We start from the raw sequence: 15,949 nt of genomic DNA on the forward strand, positions 1-15,949 counted from the left end.
AGTGTTGCGGATGTGTTGTTACCTACCCTCACCACCTGGGGGCGTCCCGTCAGGAAGTCCAGGATCCAGTTGCAGATGGAGGTGTTCAGTCCCAGGGTCCTGAGCTTAGTGATGAGCTTGGAAGGCACTATGGTGTTGAACGCTGAGCTGTAGTCAATGAATAGCATTCTCACATAGGTGTTCATTTTGTCCAGGTGGGAAAGGGCAGTGTGGAGTGCAATAGAGATTGCATCATCTGTGGATCTGTTGAGGCGGTATGCAAATTGGAGTGGGTCTAGGTTTTCTGGGATAATGGTGTTGATGTGAGCCATGAACAGCCTTTCAAAGCACTTCATGGCTACAGACGCGAGTGCTACGGGTCGGTAGTCATTTAGGCAGGTTACATTAGTGTTCTTGGGAAAATCCAATCAAAGTTGATTTGTCACTTCACTTAAATACAACAGGTGTAGACCTTACAGTGAAATGCTTACTTACAGGCCCTAACCAACGATGCAATTTAAGTAAAAAATAGGTATTAGGTGAACAATAGATAAGTAAATAAATTAAAACAACAGTAAAAAGACAGTGAAAAATATGTCAGTGAATACACTTGCCAGTTGGTCAGCGCATGCTCGGAGTACACGTCCTGGTAATCCGTCTGGCCCTGCAGCCTTGTGAATGTTGACCTGTTTAAAGGTCTTACTCACATCGGCTACGGAGAGCGCGATCACACAGTCTTCCGGAACAGCTGGTGTTTTCATGCAGGCACACACAGTGAAACAGTGTTTCATAATGTTGTTTAACATCTCACAAGGATTCTATTGGCTCCTCATTCTTAGTATTTGATGTTGTTTCAGTATTCTGCTCATCTTGCATGAGTTCTCTGATACTAAGCAGGCCTGTTGAAACGTAACCATGGAAAAGGAGGCCTGTACCTGTGTAGCACTCACAAACAATACTCCCTCACTCTGCCATTCTGGGCCCAGCACACATGGGAGGCCAGGGCCTAGTGGTGTCACAGAGGATTTCACGCTTCAAAAACACATGCAATTATTTCCTCCATTGATTGCACACAGAACCTCTAACAAATATTCTCAATCAAAATCAGGGCCAGAGAAATCAACAAAGCCTCTCCCTGGACTGTGTAATGGGTAAAGAGTGCATCTATGTTACAAACATTCATCAGAGAGAGAGAGAGTTTCAGAAGAACCAGATGTCTGTCCAAGGGGGGGCTTTAGCTCAGTGACTTGTCTGTTTGTGTGTAACCAAAACAGCCACCCTTATGGAACTAGAGCAAGATGTGGAAGACGGCATGCCAGCTTCACACACAAAAGGGTGATTCTTATAAGTACGTCAGTCCCTGAGATTTGATTATAGCCAATGAATTGACCACACATGGGCCGCAGATGGACGTGAAGGAATCAGAAGGCAGCTAGCCAGGCAAGTCTTGAAGAGTGAGGTAAATATGATAACTATATCATAATAAATCCCATTTAGCAGACGCTTTTATCCAAACGCGACTTACAGTCATCCGTGCACCTATTTTATATACGAGTGGTCCCACTATCCTGGTGTTTTAAACGCCATGCTCAACCAACTGAGCTACAGGGGACCACTAGATGTCTGAGGACAGTGGATGTTAGTTAGGGTTACAAGGTGTAAATACTCTCCCAGTGGAGGGTATTTGGAGAAGCTCTCCACCCACGTGGGCTTCCCAGGAACCATCTCTACAATGGCAGCGTCCCCAGACTTCATGGAATTGGGGTTGACTTCCAGCTTCTTCCCCGTGCGGGGGTCTATCTTCACTTTGAGCTTAGTAAACCTACAGGCGATGTGGGAGTCAGTGGCCGAGGAGTAGACTGCACTGATATTACCAGGGTGGTTCAGGATAATCACTTGACACACACACACACACACACACACACACACACACACACACACACAGAGAGAGAGAGAGACAGAAAAGAGAGAGAAAATGAATATGTAAATGAAGAACCTCTACCAGGCTTTAGTACAGTATCTGTCTGAGATGTCCAGAGGGATGAGCTTTGACCCTGACCTGAGCTGTGAACCCAGCAGCCTCTTGGGTCCTGAGGACACCACTCTCCACTTGACCCCACTGGTGGCATTCCAATTCCTGTGAAACAAAAGAGAGACTTCTAGTCATCACTCTTCTGAAGTAATAAGGCAATATGTTACATCACGTATTAGTTCTCTGTGCTGTTGATGTTGTTTGTGAGAATATTACTCTTGTTTAGTGTTAGAGTAGTAACCCTACCTCATATCTTGTAGACGTCCTGCGTGGGCAAGTGAGGGGATTGTCTGTAGGCCGTCGGTATCCAGAGCCTCTAGCAGACTCACCCCGTTGACATGGTGCTCCCGTCTGTCCAGCTTCCAGCCTTTGAACCAAGTGCATCTGGACAGAGTAACAACATGGACATCTGGGTGCTGAATTTGTGCATCAGTTGATTGAGCAACAGGTAAATGCCTTTTATATGGACATGAGGACCTCTGGTGGAGAGTTGAGGAACTACACAGTGTCCAGGGGCATCGTGGCACTAAAGCTTTGAGAAAGAACACATCTATTTTGAATGCTAAACAATGTGATGATATTCAGGCCAAAAGAAGATACTCACGTTGGGGGAGGGCTCCAGCATGTTGTCCCCATGCCAACAGGAGATTGAAGGGCACAGCGTTGGGGTTGTAACTGATCTTCACGATGTAGGCTCTGACCACCATCACATCATAACTCTTCTCACTGTAGGCCATCTTGTTGACCCCTACAATTAGTTACTGGACCCCCAGGGTGTAGGCCATCTTGTTGACCCCTACAATGAGTTACTGGACCCCCAGGGTGTAGGCCATCTTGTTGACCCCTACAATGAGTTACTGGACCCCCAGGGTGTAGGCCATCTTGTTGACCCCTACAATGAGTTACTGGACCCCCAGTGTGTAGGCCATCTTATTGACCCCTACAATGAGTTACTGGACCCCCAGGGCTTAGGCCATCTTGTTGACCCCTACAATGAGGTACTGGACCCCCAGGGTGTAGGCCATCTTGTTGACCCCTACAATGAGTTACTGGATCCCCAGGGTGTAGGCCGTCTTGTTGACCCCTACAATGAGTTACTGGACCCCAGGGTGTAGGCCATCTTGTTGACCCCTACAATGAGTTACTGGACCCCCAGGGTATAGGCCATCTTGTTTACCCCTACAATGAGTTACTGGACCCCCAGGGCTTAGGCCATCTTGTTGACCCCTACAATTAGTTACTGGACCCCCAGGGTGTAGGCCATCTTGTTGACCCCTACAATGAGTTACTGGACCCCCAGGGTGTAGGCCATCTTGTTGACCCCTACAATGAGTTACTGGACCCCCAGGGTGTAGGCCATCTTGTTGACCCCTACAATGAGTTACTGGACCCCCAGTGTGTAGGCCATCTTATTGACCCCTACAATGAGTTACTGGACCCCCAGGGCTTAGGCCATCTTGTTGACCCCTACAATGAGGTACTGGACCCCCAGGGTGTAGGCCATCTTGTTGACCCCTACAATGAGTTACTGGACCCCCAGGGTGTAGGCCGTCTTGTTGACCCCTACAATGAGTTACTGGACCCCAGGGTGTAGGCCATCTTGTTGACCCCTACAATGAGTTACTGGACCCCCAGGGTGTAGGCCATCTTGTTTACCCCTACAATGAGTTACTGGACCCCCAGGGCTTAGGCCATCTTGTTGACCCCTACAATGAGATACTGGACCCCCAGGGTGTAGGCCATCTTGTTGACCCCTACTATGAGTTACTGGACCCCCAGGGTATAGGCCATCTTGTTGACCCCTACAATGAGTTACTGGACCCCCAGGGTGTAGGCCATCTTGTTGACCACTACAATGAGGTACTGGACCCCCAGGGTGTAGGCCATCTTGTTGACCCCTACAATGAGTTACTGGACCCCCAGGGTGTAGGCCATCTTGTTGACCCCTACAATGAGTTACTGGACCCCCAGGGTGTAGGCCATCTTATTGACCCCTACAATGAGTTACTGGACCCCCAGGGTGTAGGCCATCTTGTTGACCCCTACTATGAGATACTGGACCCCCAGGGTGTAGGCCATCTTGTTGACCCCTACAATGAGTTACTGGACCCCCAGGGTGTAGGCCATCTTGTTGACCCCTACAATGAGTTACTGGACCCCAGGGTGTAGGCCATCTTGTTGACCCCTACAATGAGTTACTGGACCCCAGGGTGTAGGCCATCTTGTTGACCCCTACAATGAGTTACTGGACCCGAGGGTGTAGACCAGGAGGGCATGCTCCCTCGTCTGACCGTTCTTGGAGATGCCTGCCTCAAACTCTCTCACTCCAGCTGCCACGATCTACGTGGCACCGTCCGCCTGCACAACACAACACAGCAGGAATGGGAACATTTTTGGACCGTTCATCAGTGGGAATACTGTGTTGGTTTGCGTTGCTTGTTGTAATGGTTAACAATTAAGGAATCGATGACGGGTTACGTTGAGGAATGGTAACATTTAGATTAGAAGGTTTCATCCTCCTTACCTGAGATGTCCCTACTTACCTGAGATGTCCCTCCTTACCTGAGATGTCCCTCCTTACCTGAGATGTCCCTCCTTACCTGAGATGTCCCTCCTTACCTGAGATGTCCCTCCTTACCTGAGATGTCCCTCCTTACCTGAGATGTCCCTCCTTACCTGAGATGTCCCTCCTTACCTGAGATGTCCCTCCTTACCTGAGAAGTCCCTACTTACCTGAGATGTCCCTACTTACCTGAGATGTCCCTACTTACCTGAGATGTCCCTACTTACCTGAGATGTCCCTACTTACCTGAGATGTCCCTCCTTACCTGAGATGTCCCTCCTTACCTGAGATGTCCCTCCTTACCTGAGATGTCCCTACTTACCTGAGATGTCCCTCCTTACCTGAGATGTCCCTCCTTACCTGAGATGTCCCTCCTTACCTGAGATGTCCCTCCTTACCTGAGATGTCCCTCCTTACCTGAGATGTCCCTACTTACCTGAGATGTCCCTACTTACCTGAGATGTCCCTCCTTACCTGAGATGTCCTTACTTACCTGAGATGTCCCTACTTACCTGAGATGTCCCTACTTACCTGAGATGTCCCTACTTACCTGAGATGTCCCTACTTACCTGAGATGTCCCTACTTACCTGAGATGTCCCTACTTACCTGAGATGTCCCTACTTACCTGAGATGTCCCTACTTACCTGGGAGGTCCCCGTGATCATGTTGTTGATGAAGTTTCTGTGCCCTGGGGCATCCACAGGGATATATGTCTCTATGGTGATGCCCCGCTCACACTCTGTCTTCAGCTTGTCCAGCACCCATGCATACTTGAAGGAGCCTCTTCCCATCTAGTGCAGAGAGATAAGGTAAATATACTGTATATTAACAGTTAGAATGAGAAACACCTCAGTTATAATAGAGAAATTATTTATTACAGTCTATATCCTGGCTACCGTTTATTCCCTGACTACAGTCTATCCACTGGCTACAGTCTATCCCCTGACTACAGTCTATCCCCTGACTACAGTCTATCCCCTGACTACAGTCTATCCCCTGACTACAGTCTATCCCCTGACTACAGTCTATCCCCTGGCTACAGTCTATCCCCTGACTACAGTCTATCCCCTGACTACAGTCTATCCCCTGACTACAGTCTATCCCCTGACTACAGTCTATCCCCTGACTACAGTCTATCCCCTGACTACAGTTTATCCCCTGACTACAGTCTATCCCCTGACTACAGTCTATCCCCTGACTACAGTCTATTCCCTGACTACAGTCTATCCCCTGACTACAGTCTATCCTGACTACAGTCTATCCCCTGACTACAGTCTATTCCCTGACTACAGTCTATCCCCTGACTACAGTCTATTCCCTGACTACAGTCTATCCCCTGACTACAGTCTATCCCCTGACTACAGTCTATCCCCTGACTACAGTCTATTCCCTGACTACAGTCTATCCACTGACTACAGTCTATCCCCTGGCTACAGTCTATCCCCTGACTACAGTCTATCCCCTGACTACAGTCTATCCCCTGACTACAGTCTATTCCCTGACTACAGTCTATCCACTGACTACAGTCTATCCCCTGACTACAGTCTATCCCCTGACTACAGTCTATCCCCTGACTACAGTCTATCCACTGACTACAGTCTATCCCCTGACTACAGTCTATCCCCTGACTACAGTCTATCCCCTGACTACAGTCTATTCCCTGGCTACAGTTTATTCCCTGGCTACAGTCTATCCCCTGACTACAGTCTATCCCCTGACTACAGTCTATCCCCTGACTACAGTCTATCCCCTGGCTACAGTTTATCCCCTGACTACAGTTTATCCCCTGACTACAGTCTATCCCCTGACTACAGTTTATCCCCTGACTACAGTCTATCCACTGACTACAGTCTATCCCCTGACTACAGTCTATCCCCTGACTACAGTCTATCCCCTGACTACAGTTTATCCCCTGACTACAGTCTATCCCCTGACTACAGTCTATTCCCTGGCTACAGTCTATCCCCTGACTACAGTCTATCCCCTGACTACAGTCTATCCCCTGACTACAGTCTATCCACTGACTACAGTCTATTACCTGACTACAGTCTATCCCCTGACTACAGTCTATCCACTGACTACAGTCTATTACCTGACTACAGTCTATCCCCTGACTACAGTCTATCCCCTGACTACAGTCTATCTCCTGACTACAGTCTATCCCCTGACTACAGTCTATCCCGACTACAGTCTATCCCCTGACTACAGTCTATCCCGACTACGCTCTTTTCCCTGACTACAGTCTATCCCCTGACTACAGTTTATTCCCTGACTACAGTTTATCCCCTGACTACAGTCTATCCCCTGGCTACAGTTTATTCCCTGACTACAGTCTATCCCCTGACTACAGTTTATCCCCTGACTACAGTCTATCCCCTGACTACAGTCTATCCCCTGACTACAGTCTATCCCCTGGCTACAGTCTATCCCCTGACTACAGTCTATCCCCTGACTACAGTTTATCCCCTGACTACAGTCTATCCCCTGGATACAGTCTATTCCCTGACTACAGTCTATTCCCTGGCTACAGTCTATCCCCTGACTACAGTCTATCCCCTGGCTACAGTTTATTCCCTGACTACAGTCTATCCCCTGACTAGTCTATCCCCTGACTACAGTTTATCCCCTGACTACAGTCTATCCCCTGGCTACAGTCTATCCCCTGACTACAGTCTATCCCCTGACTACAGTCTATCCACTGACTACAGTCTATCCTGACTACAGTCTATCCCCTGACTACAGTCTATCCCCTGACTACAGTCTATCCCCTGACTAGTCTATCCCCTGACTACAGTCTATCCCCTGACTACAGTCTATCCCCTGACTACAGTCTATCCCCTGACTACAGTCTATCCCCTGACTACAGTCTATCCCCTGACTAGTCTATCCCCTGGCTACAGTCTATCCCCTGACTACAGTCTATCCCCTGACTACAGTTTATCCCCTGACTACAGTTTATCCCCTGACTACAGTCTATCCCCTGACTACAGTCTATCCACTGACTACAGTCTATCCCCTGGCTACAGTCTATCCCCTGACTACAGTCTATCCACTGATTACAGTCTATCCTGACTACAGTCTATCCTGACTACAGTCTATCCCCTGACTACAGTCTATCCCGACTACAGTCTATTCCCTGACTACAGTCTATCCCCTGACTACAGTCTATTCCCTGACTACAGTCTATCCCCTGACTACAGTCTATCCCCTGGCTACAGTCTATCCCCTGACTACAGTCTATCACCTGACTACAGTCTATCCCCTGGATACAGTCTATCCCCTGACTACAGTCTATCCCCTGACTACAGTCTATCCCCTGACTACAGTCTATCCCCTGACTACAGTCTATCCCGACTACAGTCTATTCCCTGACTACAGTCTATCCCCTGACTACAGTCTATCCCCTGGCTACAGTTTATCCCCTGACTACAGTTTATCCCCTGACTACAGTCTATCCCCTGACTACAGTTTATCCCCTGACTACAGTCTATCCCCTGACTACAGTCTATCCCCTGACTACAGTCTATCCACTGGCTACAGTCTATCCCCTGACTACAGTCTATCCCGACTACGCTCTTTTCCCTGACTACAGTCTATCCCCTGACTAGTCCACTGGCTACAGTTTATTGCTACATTGAGCATATAAAATGTTACAAAATGTTTAATCAAGGTATAGATTTATTCACTGAGATCTCACAAACTACTAGTAAAACAGCTTGTGTTTTTCAATACCGAAGTTACCACGTATCAAACAGGCTCGGAGATATTTTACGTAGCATTAAAACTGATGTTGGTGATAATGTCTTTCATATTCCATGGATAGCGCAGTGCTCCTAAACCTCATTTGGCTGTGCAGTAGGTCATATCAGGACGTTTTGAGGTTAAGAAATCATGCAAGATGGTAAACAGGCTCATGTGTCAGTGGCCTCAGATGATCTTAAGGCTGGAACTGTCATCAAAAGCAATTATGTATTTATTTTTTAAAACATCATTGCACAATAACAGACATCAGAATTTGCATGTTCTAGTCTTATTGGACGAAGATATTTGAGCATTTCAACTAGGCATTCCAAATGTTATACTCATCTTTAAAAAAATTAAAACACAAGAGAAGACATGGCAGCTCTCAATACACCCCTGAACAGCGAGCCCTGAAAGGCAGGTATACCCATATTGTACGGCATCTTACCTGTAGCAGAATCGGGCAACGCTGCCCACTCGGTGTCGGTACCCCCTCCTCCTCCTTTGGGTGCAGTAGGATGGAGGGAAAGGCACAGCCTGCAGTGAGGCACTTGTCGGCAGCAGCTCAGTGTGTGGTGTGTGTGCGTGAAGCAACTAGACGGGGAACCGGACAGCAAGAATGGAAAGAGGTGGGCTGATCCCAGATATCATACTGGGAAGTAACTCAAAAACAGTGTTAGTAAAGTAATCCTTATCAGCCATAAGAGTTGAATTAGTATCGACTAATTACACTGGTATGGAGCGCTGCAGTTAGAGCGTCATCAACTAGACTGACAAAGCTACTTAGAAGTTCTGCTGCAAGGTGATTGGGTATCAAAGATACATGTGTCGCCAGAGAGTACATAGTCACTGACATATCACTGAGAGATACTGGCTTAACACAAACACAGACATGTTGCTTAGTAATTGTCTCCCGAGTAGGCACCGGGAAGTTCAGCCCAACGGGATTTTAATGAACAAATGCTGCAAATCATCACACTCCATTAGAATACACGGTTTGTTGAATTAATGAACCAGTCACAAACTTCGTCGAAACTAATTTAATGGGACATAGGCCTTAAAAATGTTACATGTCCAATAAATAGACATTAAAAAAATAATCTCAAATGGATGGAGACTATAGCTACACATGTTTATTATATTCGGAAAAGTCTGTCCTTGACACGGACCAAAAAATATTTTTAGCAATTACCAAAACATGCACATTCAATAATCCCCAAGGACAAAATACATAAGACTATGACTGTAGAAAAAAGGGGACAATGACCGACATCTTGCACAAATGGCAACTACATTTCATACAGATGAGGTACAATAACAATCTGGTTGGCAGTTACTGGAAGAGCTGGACGAGGTACGCTACGCTCTATGCATGTGTTTACAACCACTTGTAACAAATCAGAACACACAACAACAAAAAAGACAATTAGCGCAAGCATCCAGCCGGTAACAGTGTATTGCTGTGATTTAGTAGTCCTGCGTTTCTCAAAGCCAAACAGGATAACTTCACAATAACACAAGCACTAGAACCATTACACTTATTCTGATGTCAGAGCCGATTCATTGATACGTGTCTGATTGAATCGTGTCAATATTACTAAAGATGGCTGCTGGCCTCTCATCCAGAGCTGAGGACTGGAGGGAGGGGACTGTTCAAAAACCTCCGCTGCTGTGACAGTATATTGATAATCATGACCAATACGATTCAGTTTTGTCATCACATTGCTATTGCGGTGTTGTTTTCAGAGATTGTGTGCTACATCTTTCTAGACGTTCTGAGAACATAACATAAGTCTAAAATTGCAGCTTCTGTGGGGCTGAAAGTTCTTCATTTCGTCTCCTGGATACCTGTGCACAAATTCTGCATTGTCCAAATAGCTTCTCTATTGTCTGACTCAAACGCCACTCTCTCCCCCTCCCTCCCGTTTCCCTCCAGGCTTCACAGATGAGTCTCTCCAGTCCCAGGTCTCTCCCCCTTCCAGGCTTCACAGATGAGTCTCTCCAGTCCCAGGTCTCTCCTCCTCCCCCTGGGCTCTCCTGCTCTCTGCAGTGGCTGATATCTTGAGGGTGCCTACTGGTGGCTTGGCCTACGTCCTTCTCCGCTTGGCTCCACCGGGGCTGGAGGGGTTGCTGCTGGAGTTGAGCACCTTCTCAGTGGCACGATTCCTCTTCCTCTTGTCTGCTGCCTCCTTCCCCGGGCCGCCCTCAGTGGAACCCTTCTCTCTGTCTCTCTCTCTCTCCTTGTCTTTGCTGATGACCCTCTCTGTCATCTTCACCGAGGAGTTGCTGCCTGAGAGAGAGGAGGAGAGAAATAAAAGATTGAGTTGTCAGGTAAAGGGAGAGGGGTTTTGGAAATGATTGAAGGTTCAAAAGATTCTGCATCACTCAGTCCAAGTTCTGAAAGTTGACCCGTGAAACCAAATGCTTTAGATCCTCTCTCAGAACAGTGAAGGAGGCAGTGACTGTTCTCTCAGATCAGTGAAGGAGGCAGTGACTGTTCTCTCAGAACAGTGAAGGAGGCAGTGACTGTTCTCTCAGATCAGTGGAGGCGGCAGTGACTGCTCTCTCAGATCAGTGAAGGAGGCGGCAGTGACTGCTCTCTCAGATCAGTGAAGGAGGCGGCAGTGACTGCTCTCTCAGATCAGTGAAGGAGGAGGCAGTGACTGCTCTCTCAGATCAGTGAAGGAGGAGGCAGTGACTGCTCTCTCAGATCAGTGAAGGAGGAGGCAGTGACTGTTCTCTCAGATCAGTGAAGGAGGAGGCAGTGACTGTTCTCTCAGATCAGTGAAGGAGGCGGCAGTGACTGCTCTCTCATATCAGTGGAGGAGGAGGCAGTGACTGCTCTCTCAGATCAGTGGAGGCAGTGACTGTTCTCTCAGATCAGTGAAGGACGAGGCAGTGACTGTTCTCTCAGATCAGTGGAGGCAGTGACTGTTCTCTCAGATCAGTGAAGAAAACAGTAAGTGACTGCTGCTACAGTGACTGTGACTTTGTAGGGTATGATAGAGTCAAATTAAACCAGTTGTTATTCTAGTGTCCGGCGATAGGCTAGTGTTTGCTGTGTACATCCAATGGGAATATCATGAACCTTAGAGCAGAGTCACAGTGGAGGATACAGAGGACCAGAGCTGAGTTCAACAGACAAATGACATTCAAATAGTATAAAGAAAGGAATGGCAGAAGAGCGAAAAAGCCGGTTGAAGATCACAGCCCATTTGAAGCTTGCCATTCTATCTTCTTTATATCTTTTAAGTCATAAAACTCCATCAAAACAATATAGAATTATACATTTTAAAAAATGGACATGCCATTCTTGAAAATGTTCTCAAACCTAAGTTAACAAGGAGAGAAAGAGAGAAACTGAAATAAAGACAGACGCACATTTTCTGTGCACTAGGCGGGCGGTCACTCTAAAGAACCTCTGGTTCTGATCTGTTCTATACCGAGGTCAAGCTGGAGTTTTGGAACAGAGCAAACGAGTTCTTCTGTCCATACCTCTCAAAATCCTGGCCAGCAGCCATACAGGGACTCAGACCTTTAAAACCAGCCAAGTGACCAGAGTTAGGGATTCCGCTTTGTGTGCCACAGAGGAGAAGATATGTACGGACGTAGTCCAAATAAGGCTCACATCAGATAGAAAGAGGAGGAGCACACGAGGTGATGTAATTGAATGAGAGAGAGAACCTTCTTCATGTGTGGCTGGGGAGTCTCGTTCTTCTTTCAACTCGTCTTTCATGTCGTCCTCAGACACCAGTTTACCTGTTCAGGGCAGGAATAATATAATAATATGTAATTTAGCAGTCTAACAGCGTCTTATAGTCATGTGTGCATACATTTTATGTACAGTCAGATGGAAGAGAGATGTATACATTTGTATTTATTACGTTTCTTTGAACAGGGACAATGTACAAAAAAAACGAATGTCTCAGTAAACTTGAGAAAAGATGCGTTGTAACAAATTTAGCATAGCAGCTAATTTCTGTCCTCAAGCTAAATATGGACTTTCTAGTAGCTCAGCATTTTTGTAAGTATGGTGGATTCTGAAGAGAGAGGGTTTACCTTCTTTTACTTCTTGAATCATCTCCTCTGGAAGATTGAAGCTCTTCTCTGAGTTGGGAAATGGCAATATTTCTGACTCATGCTGCAGTGGACAGAATGTGTGACAGTATTCAGTGTTAAATTAGAGAGGAAAGATAGCGGCTGACTGAATCTATAACATTCTATTTCAAACGGCCAGAGAAAGATTAAGATGCTCTACTCACCAAGGCTAACATGTCATACATAGTTCCCAGGTGGTCCCAGATCACCTTTGATGACACTTGCCTCCCAATATTCTGACTGAATTTATCCCGGATGCAGATCATGTGAAAGTGGCGATTTACCCCTGCAGAGAAAATAAGTATGTAAAGCTACGTCTTCAAAAAGTTTGAGGAACAAAAAGTAAATACAAATAACATTTGTCAAAGACTCCAGTCACCCTGTTCTCTCTGCTACAGCACAGCAAGCAGTACCAGAGCGCCAAGTCTAGGACCAAAAAGCTCCTTAACAGCTTCTACCCCCTAGCCATAACACTGCTGAACAATTAATCAAATGGCCACCTGGACTATTTACATTGACACCCCCGAAACCCCTCCATTTATTTTTACACTGCTGCTACTCGCTGTTTATTATCTATGCATAGTCACTTCACCCCTACCTACATGTACAATTACCTCAACTAGCCTGTACCCCAGCACACTGACTCTGTACAGGTACCCCTGTATATAGTCTCCACACTGACTGAGTACCGGTACCCCCTGTATATAGTCTCCACACTGACTCTATACAGGTACCCACTGTATATAGTCTCCACACTGACTCTATACAGGTACCCACTGTATATAGTCTCCACACTGACTCTGTACCAGTACCCCCTGTATATAGTCTCCACACTGACTCTGTACCAGTACTCCCTTTATATAGTCTCCACACTGACTCTGTACCAGTACTCCCTTTATATAGTCTCCACACCGACTCTGTACAGGTACCCCCTGTATATAGTCTCCACACCGACTCTGTACAGGTACCCCCTGTATATAGTCTCCACACTGACTCAGTACAGGTACCACCTGTATATAGTCTCCACACTGACTCAGTACAGGTACCACCTGTATATAGTCTCCACACTGACTCAGTACAGGTACCACCTGTATATAGTCTCCACACCGACTCAGTACAGGTACCACCTGTATATAGTCTCCACACTGACTCAGTACCGGTACCACCTGTATATAACCTCGTTATGTTATTGTGTTACTTTTTTTCTACTTTAGTTTATATGGTAAATATTTTCTTAACTCTACTGAACTGCACTGTTGGTTAAGGGCTTGTAGCTAAGCATTTCACGCTATTCGGCGCAAGTGATAAAAACATTTTGATTTTGATTTGATTTAGGATGACAATCCGACAACGGATAATGATGCTGCATTATTAGCGAACGTTATGTGCAATTCACAAAAGTATATTTACAAAAGTAAATATAGGGTAGCAAGCTAGCTAGCTGGTTTATTTATTATAATAATACACATCACGCTATTACCATGGATACTACTTCTATTAATGGTTATTTTTTTATTTGACTATTATTGATTATTCTACCGCAATGTTGATGGAGTTAGCAAAGATTTTACTGCACCTTTTAAACCTGCAGTAAACTGTGTACGTGACTAATACAATTTGATACTACAGTAGTTAACAGCATGCAAAAAAAAAAAAAAAAAAAGACAACGTTACACTTGAATTTGTCACAAGAAGCTGCTTGTGTTAGGATTTCCAGATTTATGTCAGCTCAGTAACAAGTTAGCTAGCCACCTCCTTGAATAAATTTGGCCAACACTTTAAGACAAAAACATGCAACGTTTGACAACAAGCTAAAATGGGGGTGGGTATAATTTGTGTAACGTTCCAACAAAGTAGCATGATTGATTCACCTAGCTAACTATCTGCCGAATAGGCATCAACTCACCACGTAGTTTATTCTTAATGTTTGTCCATAGGCTACCAGAGTGGGGACAGACATTTTTCGGAATAAACATGGTGAGGGAAAAACTTAATGAAATAGCCCATCCCCTACCCGGTGTCTTGTTTTGCCGCTATACAACTTTGTATGCATTGTTTGTTGGCAACCTTGTTGTTTACGAAGTTTTTGGAACAAATTCCTGTTGGAACGTTCCACAAATTATACCCACCCCTAAAATGGTCAAGAACTGTGGGAGTTCATTGATATGTGTAATTGTCTGACTATATATGAATAGCTGGCTAGCTAACTTGTTATGGGTGGCTGGCTTTCGTCCTCCGCGTCGGGTCTCCACTACAGCCCGGGGATTTTCAGGCCTACACGATTAACACACTAGCTCGTTAGCTAGCTAGCCAACGTTATATTCTTACCTACGGGTTTGTGACCTAGCATTGCATGGAACAGGCACACCTCGACTTCTTGACTCCATACGACCGAGTCTTCGATGGTACTGATGCCCGACTCTGCTTGTTTACCGTCAGCTGGAACAAGCTCGGCTTCCCCCATGCTGTTGTCCTTCTCCAATAACAAAACACTGCAATCAAAGATTTTAACAACTGACCCAAATGAACACAAGAAACACCACAGCAGCCTGTCTTCTTCTTCGATTACGTTAATGGCGGTGGGAATTCAATATGTTGCATTACCGCCCCCTACTGAATTATAGTATAGCTCCATTACACTTTGTGATACAGAAATTGGAAACGGGAAACGGGAAAAATAAAAATGAATAAAATATATGTATATATTGCCCTACCATCTAACCCTACACACATTAAAACCCACCACCTTATTCCACTACTTTAACCCTATCTGACCCTACCGCAGACCAACGGCCTGAGAGGATGGAACATGACCACTCAACACACCCTGCAACTCTTCTGAAGTAAAATATCGTACCCCCAAGTACTTCTCTGCAGCTGCCAACACAACATCTATTTTGTGTGAGGGCTACCTGCTCCACTGTCTCTGTTTCCTGGCAATAATCATACTTTCCTGTTGGATGCTTTCCTATCACATTTAAACTCTTATTCAACTAGCTAGTGTCCCACCTTCAATCTTGTAAAAATAGACTCCTCACTTTTGTCTCTTCCTGCCGTCCTCCCCGACTTTCCTCTGTACTTTAAATAAATGCCTGCCATTAGTATCTCTATTCCACTGCTCCTGCCGCTTCTGAACCATCACTGTCCATTTCAAGCTTTTTGCCTCTGCCTTGCTCATTGAAACTACATCAACATCCCCACTACTAAGTGCTTGTTTAGCTAGTACATCAACTGCCTCATTCCCCTCCAACCTAACATGGGCTGGGACCCAAGTAAGTGTTTTCTGGACACCCATCTGTCTAATCCTGCCATGGGTTTGTAGCACCTCATAAATCAAGTCTTGTCTGCTACGTGAGCTAAAGGACTGGAGACTCATCAACACTGCACATGAATCAGAGCAAATAACTGCTCTGTCAGGCTTGACTTCCTCCGCCCACTGCAAGGCCAACAGTATGGTCATCAGCTCCGCTGTATATACAGCCAGATGATCTGTAATACATTTCCTGACTGCCACATCACATTCCTGCACTACAAA

At 45.9% G+C, this 15,949-nt stretch overlaps 1 protein-coding gene and 1 pseudogene across 1 annotated transcript; both read right to left on the bottom strand.

Annotated features, from left to right (window-relative positions):
* Nucleotides 1-2,258: 2,258 nt before the first annotated feature.
* Nucleotides 2,259-5,366, bottom strand: LOC129860323 (elongation factor 1-alpha 2-like; annotated as a pseudogene).
* A 3,975-nt stretch (nucleotides 5,367-9,341) lies between these two features.
* LOC129861241 (MRG/MORF4L-binding protein-like) lies at nucleotides 9,342-14,998 on the bottom strand. The gene is made up of 5 exons (XM_055932482.1): nucleotides 14,743-14,998; nucleotides 12,579-12,700; nucleotides 12,376-12,457; nucleotides 12,001-12,075; nucleotides 9,342-10,606 (listed from the first exon to the last, which is right to left on the bottom strand). Exons 1-5 carry the CDS (start codon nucleotides 14,876-14,878, stop codon nucleotides 10,404-10,406), a joined length of 618 nt encoding a protein of 205 aa, XP_055788457.1. The 5' UTR covers nucleotides 14,879-14,998; the 3' UTR covers nucleotides 9,342-10,403.
* Nucleotides 14,999-15,949: the final 951 nt, after the last annotated feature.

This window comes from Salvelinus fontinalis, chromosome 8, assembly GCF_029448725.1.
Source record: "Salvelinus fontinalis isolate EN_2023a chromosome 8, ASM2944872v1, whole genome shotgun sequence".
NCBI classification, from domain to species: domain Eukaryota; kingdom Metazoa; phylum Chordata; class Actinopteri; order Salmoniformes; family Salmonidae; genus Salvelinus; species Salvelinus fontinalis.